The sequence below is a fragment of the Rhodotorula toruloides genome (assembly GCF_000320785.1).
Source record: "Rhodotorula toruloides NP11 unplaced genomic scaffold Scaffold11, whole genome shotgun sequence".
NCBI classification, from domain to species: domain Eukaryota; kingdom Fungi; phylum Basidiomycota; class Microbotryomycetes; order Sporidiobolales; family Sporidiobolaceae; genus Rhodotorula; species Rhodotorula toruloides.
In genome coordinates this window covers 366,210-378,495 of record NW_015622971.1, presented here as the reverse complement: position 1 = coordinate 378,495, position 12,286 = coordinate 366,210, and the positions used below count along the sequence as shown (strand labels likewise).

At 61.9% G+C, this 12,286-nt stretch overlaps 4 protein-coding genes across 4 annotated transcripts; 3 read left to right on the top strand and 1 right to left on the bottom strand.

Annotated features, from left to right (window-relative positions):
- Positions 1 to 347: 347 nt before the first annotated feature.
- On the top strand, positions 348 to 1,443 carry RHTO_01004 (uncharacterized protein; the record flags this gene model as incomplete). Its single annotated transcript, XM_016414688.1, has 2 exons — positions 348 to 1,040; positions 1,099 to 1,443. 2 exons carry the CDS (start codon positions 348 to 350, stop codon positions 1,441 to 1,443), a joined length of 1,038 nt encoding a protein of 345 aa, XP_016273369.1.
- A 58-nt stretch (positions 1,444 to 1,501) lies between these two features.
- On the bottom strand, positions 1,502 to 4,103 carry RHTO_01003 (uncharacterized protein; the record flags this gene model as incomplete). The annotated part of the gene is made up of 9 exons (XM_016414687.1): positions 1,502 to 1,741; positions 1,815 to 1,985; positions 2,045 to 2,381; positions 2,443 to 2,539; positions 2,593 to 2,745; positions 2,803 to 3,022; positions 3,085 to 3,484; positions 3,547 to 3,652; positions 3,719 to 4,103. The coding sequence occupies 9 exons, from the start codon at positions 4,101 to 4,103 to the stop codon at positions 1,502 to 1,504; spliced, it is 2,109 nt and encodes a 702-aa protein (XP_016273368.1).
- A 409-nt stretch (positions 4,104 to 4,512) lies between these two features.
- RHTO_01002 (DUF2305 family protein) lies at positions 4,513 to 6,030 on the top strand (the record flags this gene model as incomplete). The annotated part of the gene is made up of 3 exons (XM_016414686.1): positions 4,513 to 5,295; positions 5,352 to 5,853; positions 5,960 to 6,030. The coding sequence occupies 3 exons, from the start codon at positions 4,513 to 4,515 to the stop codon at positions 6,028 to 6,030; spliced, it is 1,356 nt and encodes a 451-aa protein (XP_016273367.1).
- A 305-nt stretch (positions 6,031 to 6,335) lies between these two features.
- RHTO_01001 (lysophospholipid hydrolase) lies at positions 6,336 to 12,245 on the top strand (the record flags this gene model as incomplete). The annotated part of the gene is made up of 13 exons (XM_016414685.1): positions 6,336 to 6,443; positions 6,500 to 6,732; positions 6,888 to 6,949; positions 7,004 to 7,041; positions 7,098 to 8,161; positions 8,267 to 9,816; positions 9,873 to 9,964; positions 10,019 to 10,372; positions 10,435 to 11,411; positions 11,459 to 11,633; positions 11,692 to 11,879; positions 11,937 to 12,021; positions 12,078 to 12,245. 13 exons carry the CDS (start codon positions 6,336 to 6,338, stop codon positions 12,243 to 12,245), a joined length of 5,094 nt encoding a protein of 1,697 aa, XP_016273366.1.
- Positions 12,246 to 12,286: the final 41 nt, after the last annotated feature.

Below are 12,286 nucleotides of genomic sequence, written 5' to 3'. Positions count from 1 at the left end.
TTATACGGTGTTCGCCTCCTTGAGCGACTCTCTGTCGGTTTCCGCGAAGGCCGAGAACGAAACGGACTCAACCCTGCCTCCGGTCGCTCTCCAGCTTTTGACTTTGAGCTAGAGGAGAATGCACGTCACCCTCGTCGAGAAGCAGCGACGATGATTTGCGGACCGGACCAGGCTTTGCCCTGACCACCTCCGTCAAACTCCTCCTCGAATCCTTTCTCCCTATGCCGCGCTGCTGCTAAGCGGGACTTGCACCTACGCCCGCTTGCCCAAGGTCTAGACTAGAGCGCTTGAGCTGTGCGCGCCCGCCCACCCCCGTCTCCCCCCTCGTCTCTTTGTTCCCGCGGAACATGTCCCCCTCGCTCGTCTACGGCAACCTTGTCGGGGTTGTATCCCTCTACTGCGCGGCTCGAGCGGCTCGCAAGATACCCGATGCCCATCCAACTCTCGTCTGGCTCGCGCAGCTCCGCAACGCTCGCCTTCTGAACGACTTTCCCGCCGACTCCGTGATGAGCGGTCAACCCTACTCGTTCTGGCAGACCCAGCTGTATCAGCTGCGGAAGTTCCGGCGTGGGCAGGCAATCGAAATGGATCGCGAGTTCACACGCAGTATCCTTTGCTCGGACTGCTCACAGCGCCGCTCTTTCGCCAACCCCGGCCCGCGCTGGCACGAGCTGTTCCCAGCTACCAAGGATTGGAGGGAAATCAAGTACGACTGGGAACTCCGCACGGCCTCATCTGACGACGAGGAGGATAGCGACGAGGAAGACTCGGACGAGGATGATTCGGATGAGGAGGACTCCGCCGAGGAGGAAGACGATGCTGACTGCGATGACAAGGAAGAGAAGAAGAAGTGCCCGCAAGAGTCCAGGAGCGACGCTGTTATCCGCAGGCTCTTGACGGAGGCAGGTTACTTCAAGGATGTGGGCGAGGTGAACAGCCAGGACGGCCATCACTCGGGCTACTCGCACTGCCAATGTCTCGAGTGCCTCAAGCGAGCACGCTCCAAGGTCCAGGAGACGTTCGACAGCTACAAGAAAGAGGTACGCAGACTCCTTTGCCTCCGCCTGACCCAGGTTACTCAAGCCTCTTCCTGCGCAGGGCATGCTACGAGACTTCCTCAAGCTCTACGGTATCGAGAGCGACCTGCCCCGGGACTGGGTCAATCCAGCAGCTGTTGCGCGGCTCTATCCTGCCGTCGAAGGCTATCGGCGTTCAAGACAAGACTTGGAGGTCATCCAGCTTGCCGACCTGAAGAAGAAGAGCGAGATGTTTTACTCGGAGCCTCTCGACGTGCAGAAGTTGGCTAAGAGTCTGGAGGAGCGCCAGCATTCGCCCAAGTTCAGCAAGCTGTATGAGGATTGGGATCTTGTTGTCGATGGTAAGGCGGTGAGCGAGGGCGCCGACACAAGTACAAAGGTTTTCGTGCATAGCCGACGGTGGTAGCGCGTCAAGGTTCTGTATGTTATCCCCACACCGCTTAGCACGTGGAATACTACTCCACTCACTCCTCTTCCTCCTCCTCCTGCTTGACCGCCGAATACCGCACCGCCTGCCAAGCGAGCACAGCTTCGGGAAGAACCGCGACGAGGTCCGAGACGTAGAGCGGCGGTCGCGCCTCCCATGAGCCGAAGAACGAGGTGAGGATTGTCGGGCCGTGGTCGCAGATCGAGTGCAGGAGGACGAGGATGGCGGAGAGTCGGTGTGTGCCGGCGAAGGTGTGGAGACGGTAGTTGAGGTGGACCTGAGTGCGGAAGGAGCGATCAGTTCCGCAGGACGAGGCGCAGGAAAGCCGGACAGCGGAAAGCGAAGCGTACCTGCGAGAGTTTCGCAAGCAGTTCAATCGCGTATAAGAGCGAGTTGTGCGTGAGGAGGTCTCGCGGAAGCAGCTTGTAGGCGGCATCATTAGACGGCGGCGTGTACGAGCTCGTTAAGATGTGCGGAAGCGAAGGTCCGTAGTCGAGGAGAACGGCGATCGCAACTCCGAGCTGTTTACGGCATCGTCAGCGCCACGACGTAGAGATTGATTAAAGAGACTCGCCAGCACCCGCAGGCGCCAGTCGAGCTGCGCATCCGCTCGCCGGCTAGCCCGCTCAGAATGCGTCGGCCTCCTTCTCTCCAGCCCGACCGGCACGAGCCCCTTCGGTCCGCCCCACTGCCAAACAAGACCGCACAACAAGTTGAGCTGTGAGCAGAGGATTGAGGCGGCGACGAGGAAGAGGATGGTCGGAAGGAGGACCGAGTCGAAGAATGAGGCGCGGCGGATGAACGCTTTGATGATGTCGCGGGCGAGGTCGGACGCTGTGAGCGTAGTGTAGGCGAGCTCGAAGGGAAGACTGATGCCGGTCGATAGCGAGCGGGTCAACCAGTAGTGAGCGTCGATTCTGCGGGAGGGTTGGGCGTCAACGCATATCCCACGAGTGAGGTGGTCTGCAAAAGCCTTACGGAACCTGGAGGAAGCCGGCGACAGCTCCGACGGCACGAACAGCGACACGAGCGAGAGGGCGACTGTCGGGCCGGACGTGGTGTCCCATGGCAGAGTCTGTCGGTGAGAGGTCAGCTTGAACGTCTGCCCGGAGGTTCGGCTCAACTTACGAACGACGTCGAGGAAGTCCTGGCTACTTGCCATCTCGTGGACGTCCGGTTCGTCGGGGTCGCTGGCTTCGAAGGCGATGGAGAAGGGCGACGCGACGGCGAGTCGAAGAGGAGAAGCGGCTGTCCAGGTGATGTGCCAGTCGAACGACAGGTCTACATTCGCGCATCGTCAGCGAGCATGCGACGATGGGCAGGAGCAATCTAACGCACCATCCGTCTCGTTGCCCCTCACGCGCATCTGATCCTTCGGCCCAGCCATTCCGTACCGCGTAGTCAAGAACGACCCGTAGCGCCAACCCTGCCTCTTAGCCGTCGAGAGGTCTCCGCCGGCCGAGTCGTCAAACTCGATGAGGTTCTCGAAGTGTCCGTCGGTTGAGAAAGAGCGGGTGCAGGCGGGATTCGAGGAGGTGTCGCCGGTGCAGTAGAGCGCCTGTGAGCGGAGCTAGCATCAACCGAGTTCGATGAATGGGGGAAGAGAGACTGCAAACGCACCCGGAATTGGTTGCGCTCGACCAGACTCGCGTTGAAAGCCTTCGAGTCGTAGACGGCAAAGTCGTTCGCCATCGTCACGATCGAGCTCGTCACAATCTGCACAACCTCCTCCTTCTCGCTCTGCCCGTCTGTACCGTTCGTTTTGCGAACAGTTGAGCGGCGGAGAAGAGTCTGCAGGACCGCCGAGTTGCCCAAGAAGCGCTTGAGGAGATCTTTCGAGTCGATAGGGCCCGGGAAGAGGGGAGCGAGAGGATTGAGCGGGTCGCGGCCGAAGTTGGTCGCATTGCGGGAAGAGCGGAAGGTGTGAAAGTCGAGCGAGGGGTCGACGGGAGTTGAAGACGAGGGGAGCATGGCGAAGGAGGCTTGGAGTCGGCTCTTCGAGCTGTCGAGAAGGCGCGAGCTGGCGAGAGCCCATCAGCGGTCAGCGGTAGGTAGGCGATGGTGCAGAACGCGAGCACGCACAGGAGAGACTGAGAAAGAGTCACTCGCTGAGTCGTTTTGAGCGACTTGGCGGTGATCTCGACATCCTTCAGAACATCTTCGGAATACAGCAACGTCCATGTCTCGTCTGCGATTGGAGTAGGCGGGATCAGCGACCTTGACAGCGAATCCAGCTCAAGCGAGAGAAGCGCACCTTTTTCGTCTTCACTTTCCGCATCCACCTTCGCCCAAATCGCCGCCTTCAGGTCGAATCTCTCCACACCGCCCTTGTCATTTGCACCGAAGAAGCTCCTCACGACCTGCGACTCGTTGTCGGCGATTCCAGGACCCTGGAAGAGGAGCGTCTCGTTCGCATGGTGGACTCGATGAGGTGCTGCGGCCATCCTGTATGCCTCCTCGAAGACCTTGTAGAAGAAGAAAGCGATGCCTGCGCCGCAGACGAGGGCGACGACGGCGGCCGACCAAGCACAGCAGCGCCATGGGGAGAGGCTGCTGGGTTGCGTCTTGCGTCGACGATGGGCGACGGGAGCCTCGTCGACAAGCGAGTGGTAGGTCGGATTCATGCGATCAGGCGGCATCGTCGAAAAGAAACAGCTCCAAGCGATGTTGAAGGAGGACAAGGAGCAAGATTTGCCGACGAGCGTGCGTCCTCCACCGGATCTCGCTCGGCCGCGCGCCCATCTGCCCGGGACGAGACCGACCCGCGTGCAATATTTAGCGTTCCATCGAGCCCCGCACACACGCCGTCGAGATGTCGTGGAACCCCTCGATGGGGAAGTCGCGGTCGGAAGGGTCCAGGACAGCGGCGAGCAAGCGGGCGACGCCGGTCGCGCTCTATCCAGCTTCAGAGCAATCTGCAAGCCATGTCAGTATAGCACAGGTCGGGAAAACTGTCGAGCGAGCGAGTGACACGAGGGAGACCCTGGCAATGAAGGGTTCGCCTGCTCCACCAACACGCTGTCGCTCCGTACGAGGCTGCGAGTCGCGATGAGCTCGTACTTGAATGCCCAGCCGCCGCCTCCACCGCCGCCCAAGTCGTCCAGCGCAGAGACGACGCCTCCTCCTCCCGCACCGTCATCCTCGCTCAACGTGCCGTCGACAGCTCGCAAGGGTCACAAGCCTCAGACGAGCGTGCACTACAACGACTTTCCCGAACTCGACTTCTCGCCGAACCGCGCGCCGTCCAAGCGCGGGCGCGTCAACCCTCGTCTCGCAGCCGCTCTCCCTTCGACCGCCTCGACCGCGACGCCCGACGCTCAGAACGCGCTTCCGTCGCCGTCGTTGGCACCACCAGCTACCGCAGCGCCAGACACAATCCTTCCTGCCTTCAATGCGCCGCCTGCGCCAGGTCCAGAGCCCACGACCAGCGTGAGGATGGGCCCGGCGACGGACGATGCGCGCTTCCCTGCCGACTTGCTGCGATTCGAACGCATAGTTGCCGACAAGCCAGCGCGGCTCTTCATCCTCTTCATCCCCGGCAATCCCGGCCTCGTCTCCTACTACCGCGACTTCCTCACCTCCCTCCGCGACTCGCTCCCACTCGACTTGAGGGACTACACCGAGATGGCCGCGCTCGGGCACCTGCGACACACGCCCGAGTACAAGGAGGAACGGGGTTTTAGGCCGCAGGACCAGGCGACGCTTGATGAGCAAGTCGACGCGAAGGTTTCGTTTGTCGAGGAGCTCGCGAAGGAGTACAAGCTGGGAGGGGAGGGCTCGCCCAAGCTCGTCATACTGGGGCACTCTATTGGGTCGTGGATTGGCATGCAGGCACGCCTGACTCGCTCATTGTCCAGGTTTTGCCAGCTCACCTGTCTTCTTCGCAGGTCCTCAAGCGAGTTCCGCAATACGTCTTCGCCCTGCACATGCTCTTCCCGACCATCTCGCACATGGCACAGACGCCCAACGGAAAACGTCTCTCGCCCCTCTTCTCCTCGTGGGCGCTCCGCCCCGTGTTCTACTCAACTTCCGCCCTCTCCTATCTCCCCACCGGCCTCTCCTCGCGCCTTGTCTCGCTCCTGACCGGCCAATCCGGCTCTGGCGCACAAACGACCACTCAACTCGTCTCATCGCCCGAAACGGTCGTTGCGGCACTCGTCATGGCGCGCAACGAGCTTGCGCAAGTGACGGAGCTGGATCGTGAAGCGCTGAGGGAACATGGTGGGAAGGTTTGGATCTATTGGGCTGCGGAGGGAGTGGATGGGTGGGTCACGGAGGAGGCGGTGAAGGAGGTTGAGGAGGTGTTGGAGGAGAAGTTTGGCGAGGAGGGCAGGAAGAGGAGGAAGAGGTGCGAGGAGGGCATGCCGCATGCGTTTGTGCTCAGTGACGGTGAGTCTGCGCCGCTCTTCTCGCTGACTCGATCCGTGCGCTTCTCACCGCTCGACGACGATGCAAGAAGGAGAGGCAGTATTGACGAACGCGCCCTTCCTCGCAGCCCACACCGCCTCGCTCGCCCGCAAGTGCGCCGGCTGGATCGTCGAGGACGTCGTTACGCAGAAGGCGTAGACTGATAGATGGTCAAGAGCCTGTGCATTTGCGTCGTTCGAACAAGGGTGTTGTCAATTCTATCTCGTTTTGCCGTCTCTTCACGAGTCCCGCTTCGGCTCGCTCGACTTGCGCCCACTTGCGCCGTCCCTAGCAGCGTTCTAAGAGTCCATCGCACGCCTCGCCAGCTCACACGACAGTTGTCAACGCGATCGCTTTGTATGCGAGGTGACGGCGTCGACTTTCTTTCCGCTCTCCACTCGCTCACACCGCTCGACTGGACTTGCTGGGACTGGCTGAGGCTCGTGAGGACTGCTGAGACGACGATGGACGGGACTGCACCGGCGCCGCCATCGCTCGCCAACGACCTGCGCACCCTCTTCGACCTCATTTCCCGACTGAGCTACTTCCTCGCACACACCGCCGTGCACTTTGTGAGTCCGCGCACAGCTCATTCAGAACCGCATGCTGACCCTGACCGCACCCGCAGACCGCTCGAGCAATCGCCTTCCTCACCCTCACCCTCCCCGCATCCACCTTCTCCCTCATCCACTACTCAGCCTCACTCACCTTCCACCTAACCTTCCTCAAGCTCCTCGCCTTCTTCCTGCTCGTGTCGACCGTCGCGAGCTATGTCTGGAAGGTCAGGTACCTCAATAGGTATACCGAGTTGAGGGACTTGCCCGGAGGGAATCGCATTAAAGGGAACGAGGGATTCGACCTGTGAGTCCTTGTCTTGCGCTCTCGAGAAGAATGCGCAAACCGGAGAACGAGCCTGCCGAGCTTTGCGGGGCGGCAAGTGAACACGCTCCGCTCGCACCGCATAAGAACTTGTAGATGTCGCTCTGCGGGCGTGCACTCACCTTGCAAATCTACAGGCATCCGGACCTCGCAACAGACCAGGCGTCGAGCGGCTTCCACAACTACCTCGACGAGTTCCGTAAGTCTGCTTCCTCGGTTCTCCCGTCGACCCTCGCTAATCCCCTTCACGCAGTCTCGGCAATCAAGGTCTTCGGCTACCTTGAGAAGCCCGTGGGTCCAACCTAAGCCGCTGAATGAGTGATCTCGCTGATCCCTCCCTCCTCCAGGTCTTCCACGAGCTCGCCCGACATCTCCAAACCCGCCGCCTTGTCGCAGGCGACACCCTCGACCTCTCCCGCGACAAGTCCTTCTACATCGTCGTCGACGGCCGAGTCGAAGTCTACGCGCGCAACCCCTCCGCACAGCATGGGGACGAAGCGGCCACCGAGGGCTACGAGACCGAGGAAGAGGACGAGGAGGGCAAAGAGTGGCAGTTGTTGAATTGCGTCGAGAGCGGAGGAACGCTTTCGAGTTTGTTCACGATTCTAAGCTTGTTTACGGAGGATGTCAAGATGCGGTATGAGGAGGAGCAGGTCAGGACGGAGGAGTCATCGGATGAGGGCGGGCCGTCACCGGCGAGGGAACGGGATGCGGACGTCTCGGCGTTCGACCTGGAGGGCGGGTCGGCAAGCGGCGCGGGACGACCTGTTCGCCCGCATTTCCCCGGCTACAACAGCACGAACACGGCGCGACTGGGCGAGGAGACTGAGGATGCGGATGACGAAGGCGCAGCGGCGACTGCGGCAGGCGAGGAAAGTGAGTCGACACTTGCGATGAGCGGAGCGGAAGTCGAAGAGGACCGAGGAAGGCTCGACCACCTCGACGTGTCCATCGCGCCCTCGGACTCTCGCTCGAACGCCACGACTCCCTCGCTCGCTCGCTCGCCCGCTCTCGGTGCGACAACCGGGTTCTTCTCGCCCCCGCTCACTTCGCCCACATCCCCTTCCGTCGGCAGTGCCGGCTCTCGCAAGTCTTCTCTCGGCCGCCGCCCTGCCGGTCTCTCCTTTACCTCCGCCGCTTCTTCGTCTCGCCCTCGCGCTACCTCCCGCCCGAACGCTCCTACCCACCTCAACTCCTCCGCCTCTGGCTCTCGCATCCGGCCCCCGCAGAAGCCTCACGCGCATCACCAGCACCACCACCACCACGCGCATGCGAAGAGACGGCAGTCGACTGGCCCTGCGAGCATGGCGAAGGAAGCGACGATTGCCAGGGCTGCGACGGACACGACGCTCGCGGTCATCCCGGCTGAGGCTTTCAGGAGGCTTACGAAAAAGTTCCCGAACGCGGCTGCGTGAGTTCGGCTTGCTCCGCGCTGCAATTGCGAATGGCGTCGCCAGACGTTTCCGCTAGATCTTGTTGTGATAGTGAAAGCTGACTCTCGTTGTCGCTTCCGCAGCCACATCGTCCAAGTCATCCTCACCCGCCTCCAGCGCGTTACCTTCCTCACCGCGCACAAGTACCTCGGCTTGACGCGCGAAGTCGTCCGCACCGAGCAAGCCATCAACGATCTCGCTTGCTACCCTCTTCCCCCGGCGTTCTGGGAATCGGGCGGGATACAGCGGCTGAGGGCGAGGTTCGTGCCGGAGACGAAGCTGGATGGGCCGGGCGAGGAGGAAGGCAACGGTGACTGGGAGCAGAGGGAGGACTACTTCGGCTCGCGACGGGATGTGCTAAGCATGAAGGGCGACGCGAAGGGTGGACACCAAGGTCACCGTGCAGGAGCGATGGCCAGGCGCCTGAACATGCCTCTCGAGACGCCGTACGCCGGTCCCCGCATGGGTGGCGTTTTCTGGGACTCTTCGAACGACGAGCACTCGTCCGACAACGCAGTCCGCCTCAAGTACCGCCAACCCGGCTCGTCTTTCACCACCTCGCCTAAGAGCCGCATGCGGACTCTTGGTCCCGCTCCGCCAGGCGCCAAGTCGGCCGCTCTCTCGCGCAAGGCCGGCGACCTGCTCACGATGAGTACGGTCTCGGAAGACATGCGCGGAGCCGGCAGCACCGTCATCCAGACCCCTCGCCTTGAGCGCCTCAATACCTCGAACTTGTACGATAACTCGGAGCGCGACTTTGACTTGCGCGACGCGGTCATGGAGTGCATCTCGAAGGCGATCGGTCTCGTCCAGCCACATGTCACGCCTTCTCACTCGGTCGACGCCTCGCCCATGGTCCGTCCACACGAACACCACAACGGCAAGAGTCTGCGCGACCAAGCCGTCTTCAACTCGTCCTTCGGCTCGCTCTCCTTCCTCGGCTTGCAAGGCTTGCACGACGACGAGTCGTCCACTTCGTCTGGCTTCTCCGCCTTGCGCGAGGAGAACGGACGCGACGCCGGCGCAGTCGGCAGCTTCGCCAGCATGGACCTCGAGAACGAGGTCGAGATCCTCTACTTCCCGACGGGCAGCGTGCTCGTCAAGGAGGGCGAGAAGAACGCGGGCCTGTACTTCGTCATCGAAGGTTTCCTCGACGTCAGTATGCCGGAGGCCGAGTCGGCGCAGGCAGCTAGGGGTCAGATGCCGCGGCGCACTTCGCATGACGACGACGACCCTCCTTTGAAGGGACCTGCCGTCGGCAGGCACGGCTCGAAGACCGGCAGCACGACTCGCCCGAAAATGTCGTCGGCTCGCTCGTCCTTCCGCGAAGGCGTCGGCGCCACCGGTCCGACTACGGTCCGCAAGCCCGTACCCTCGACGGCGGCCAGCGGTTCCGCACCTCCGCCGCAACAACCGAAGACCAAGTCGATCCACCTCTTCACCGTCCGTCCGGGCGGGATCGCCGGCTACCTCTCATCCCTCTCCGGCTTCCCCTCGTACGTCGACATCAAGGCCAAGACCGAATGCTACGTCGGCTTCCTTCCCGCTAAGTCGCTCGAGCGGATCATGGACCGCAAACCCATCGTGCTCCTTACTCTCGCAAAGCGCCTCATCAGCCTTCTCTCGCCGCTCGGTAGGTCTCGAACGTTGCTTCACTCCTTCCCGCCGCAGCTGACATTGATCTTGCAGTCCTTCATATCGACTCTGCGCTCGACTGGATGCACGTTAGCGCCGGTCAGGTCATCTACCGAGAGAATGATCCTGCCGACTCCTTCTACATCGTGCGTCTCCCGCTCGCCTAGACGCTAACCCAGATTTGACATCTGCTCACACAGGTCATCAACGGACGACTGCGCTCGATCACGGAGCGACAAGGCGGCGGCGTGCAGGTCAACGGAGAGTTCGGCCAGGGTGAGTCTGTCGGCGAACTCGACTGCATCACCGCATCGCCTCGCCCTTCAACTCTGCACGCCATCCGCGACACCGAGCTCGCGAGGATGCCGATGACACTGTTCAACGCCATCTCGGTCCGCCACCCACTCGTCACCATCCAGATCAGCAGGATCATCGCGGCGAGGCTGAGGACGCAGGTTGCGCGGGAGGCGAAGATGGCGGGTGGACTGCCGAAAGAGCTGGGCATGCCCGGCATGGGCGACGGCTCGATGGGCAAGAACAACTTCAACCTCAAGGTGCGTTCCCTGCTGCCGCTTCCCTCCCTGCTCGCTGGTCGTGCTGATCCCTCGCATGGCAGACCGTCGCCATCCTCCCTACGAACCGACATGTCCCGGTCTCCGAGTTCGCCGCCAAGCTTCACCAGGCGCTCGAGACAATTGGGGCGCCCACCTCGTACCTCAACCAGGCAACGGTCATGCAGGTCCTCGGTCGTCACGCTTTCAGCAAGATGGGTCAGCTCAAGCTCGCCGGCTGGCTTGCCGAGACGGAGCAGAAGTACCGTATCGTGCTCTATGTCGCCGACACTGCCGTCTCGGCGCCATGGACTCAGACGTGCATCCGACAAGCCGACTGTATCCTCGTCGTCGCAGACGGAGGTGCCGACCCTGAGCTTGGCGAGCACGAGAAGCTTCTCGTCAGTATGAAGACGACGGCTCGCAAGGAGCTCGTCCTCCTGCACGCCGAGCGAAACGTCGTTCCCGGCACGACCCGCCCTTGGCTCAAGAGTCGCCCGTGGGTCCACGCGCACCATCATGTCGAGATGCTCGGCGCGACACCCGAAGTCAACCGCTCAGAGTTGCACGACCCTGCGGCCGTCGTCGCACTCCGCAAGATTGCCGCACGCGTCGAGTTGCAGATCAGCAAGTACAAGAAGACGCAGCCCCGACCAGCACCTCAGCGTGCACCCGCCCTGAACGACTTTGCACGTCTCGCTCGTCGTCTCTGCGGCAAGTCCATCGGTCTCGTCCTCGGTGGTGGCGGAGCTCGCGGCATCTCGCACATCGGCGTTCTGCGCGCCCTCCACGACCGCAACATCCCGGTCGACATGGTCGGCGGCACGTCCATCGGAGCGTTCGTCGGCGGTCTCTACGCTCGCGAAGGCGACCTCGTCTCGACGTACGGCCGCGCCAAGCGATTCAGTGGCCGCATGTCGACGCTTTGGCGTATCCTCACCGATTTGACCTACCCCGTCGTCGCCTACACGACCGGCCACGAGTTTAACCGCGGTATCTACAAGTCGTTCTACGGTACCCACATCGAAGACATGCGAGTCGCGTCTCGCTGCGCTCCCCGAATGCGTCACGCTAACCCGATTCACACAGGTGGCTCCCCTTCTTCTGCAACACCACCAACATCACGCACTCGCGCATGGACGTACACACGTCGGGCTACGCCTGGCGCTACGTCCGAGCCTCGATGTCGCTTGCCGGTCTCCTGCCGCCTCTCTGCGACGAAGGTGACATGCTCGTCGACGGAGGCTACGTCGACAACCTGCCGGTGCGTCGAAATTTCTTCCCCTCCCGCTCGCACAAGCTGATTTCGCTTCCATCCGCAGGTGTCGGTCATGCTGGAGCAAGGCGCGGCTTCCGTCTTTGCGGTCGACGTCGGCTCCGTTGACGATACCTCGCCGCGCAACTACGGCGACACCATCTCCGGCTGGCTTCTTCTTCTCCAGCGCTGGAATCCCTTCGGCAAGCCCGTCAACATCCCCAACATCACGGAGATCCAGTCGCGCCTGACCTAGTGCGCGCGGTCATTCCCATCGCAAGCACGCTGAAGACTGACGACTTCCCCTCGCAGCGTCTCGAGTGTCAAGATGCTCGAGGAGGCCAAGGCGACTCCTGGCGTGCTCTACATGCGCATGCCCGTCACGCAGTTCGGCACGGTGCGCACAGCTTCGTGCTCCTCATTCAGCTCCTGCTTACGAATCTCGCTCCGCAGATGGACTTCAAGCGCTTCGGCGAGATCCTCGACGTCGGCTCCGAGTTCGCCAACTCGCTCCTCGACGAGTGGGCTACGAAGGGAGAGCTGCCGTCGGGCACCGAAGGAGACGTCGCGGTGAGCAAGAAGCAGCGTCGCGGCCAAGCCATCCGCAGGAACTCGATCTGAACGAGCGATACCCTCTCATGTCCTTTCTTTGCCATCTTTTT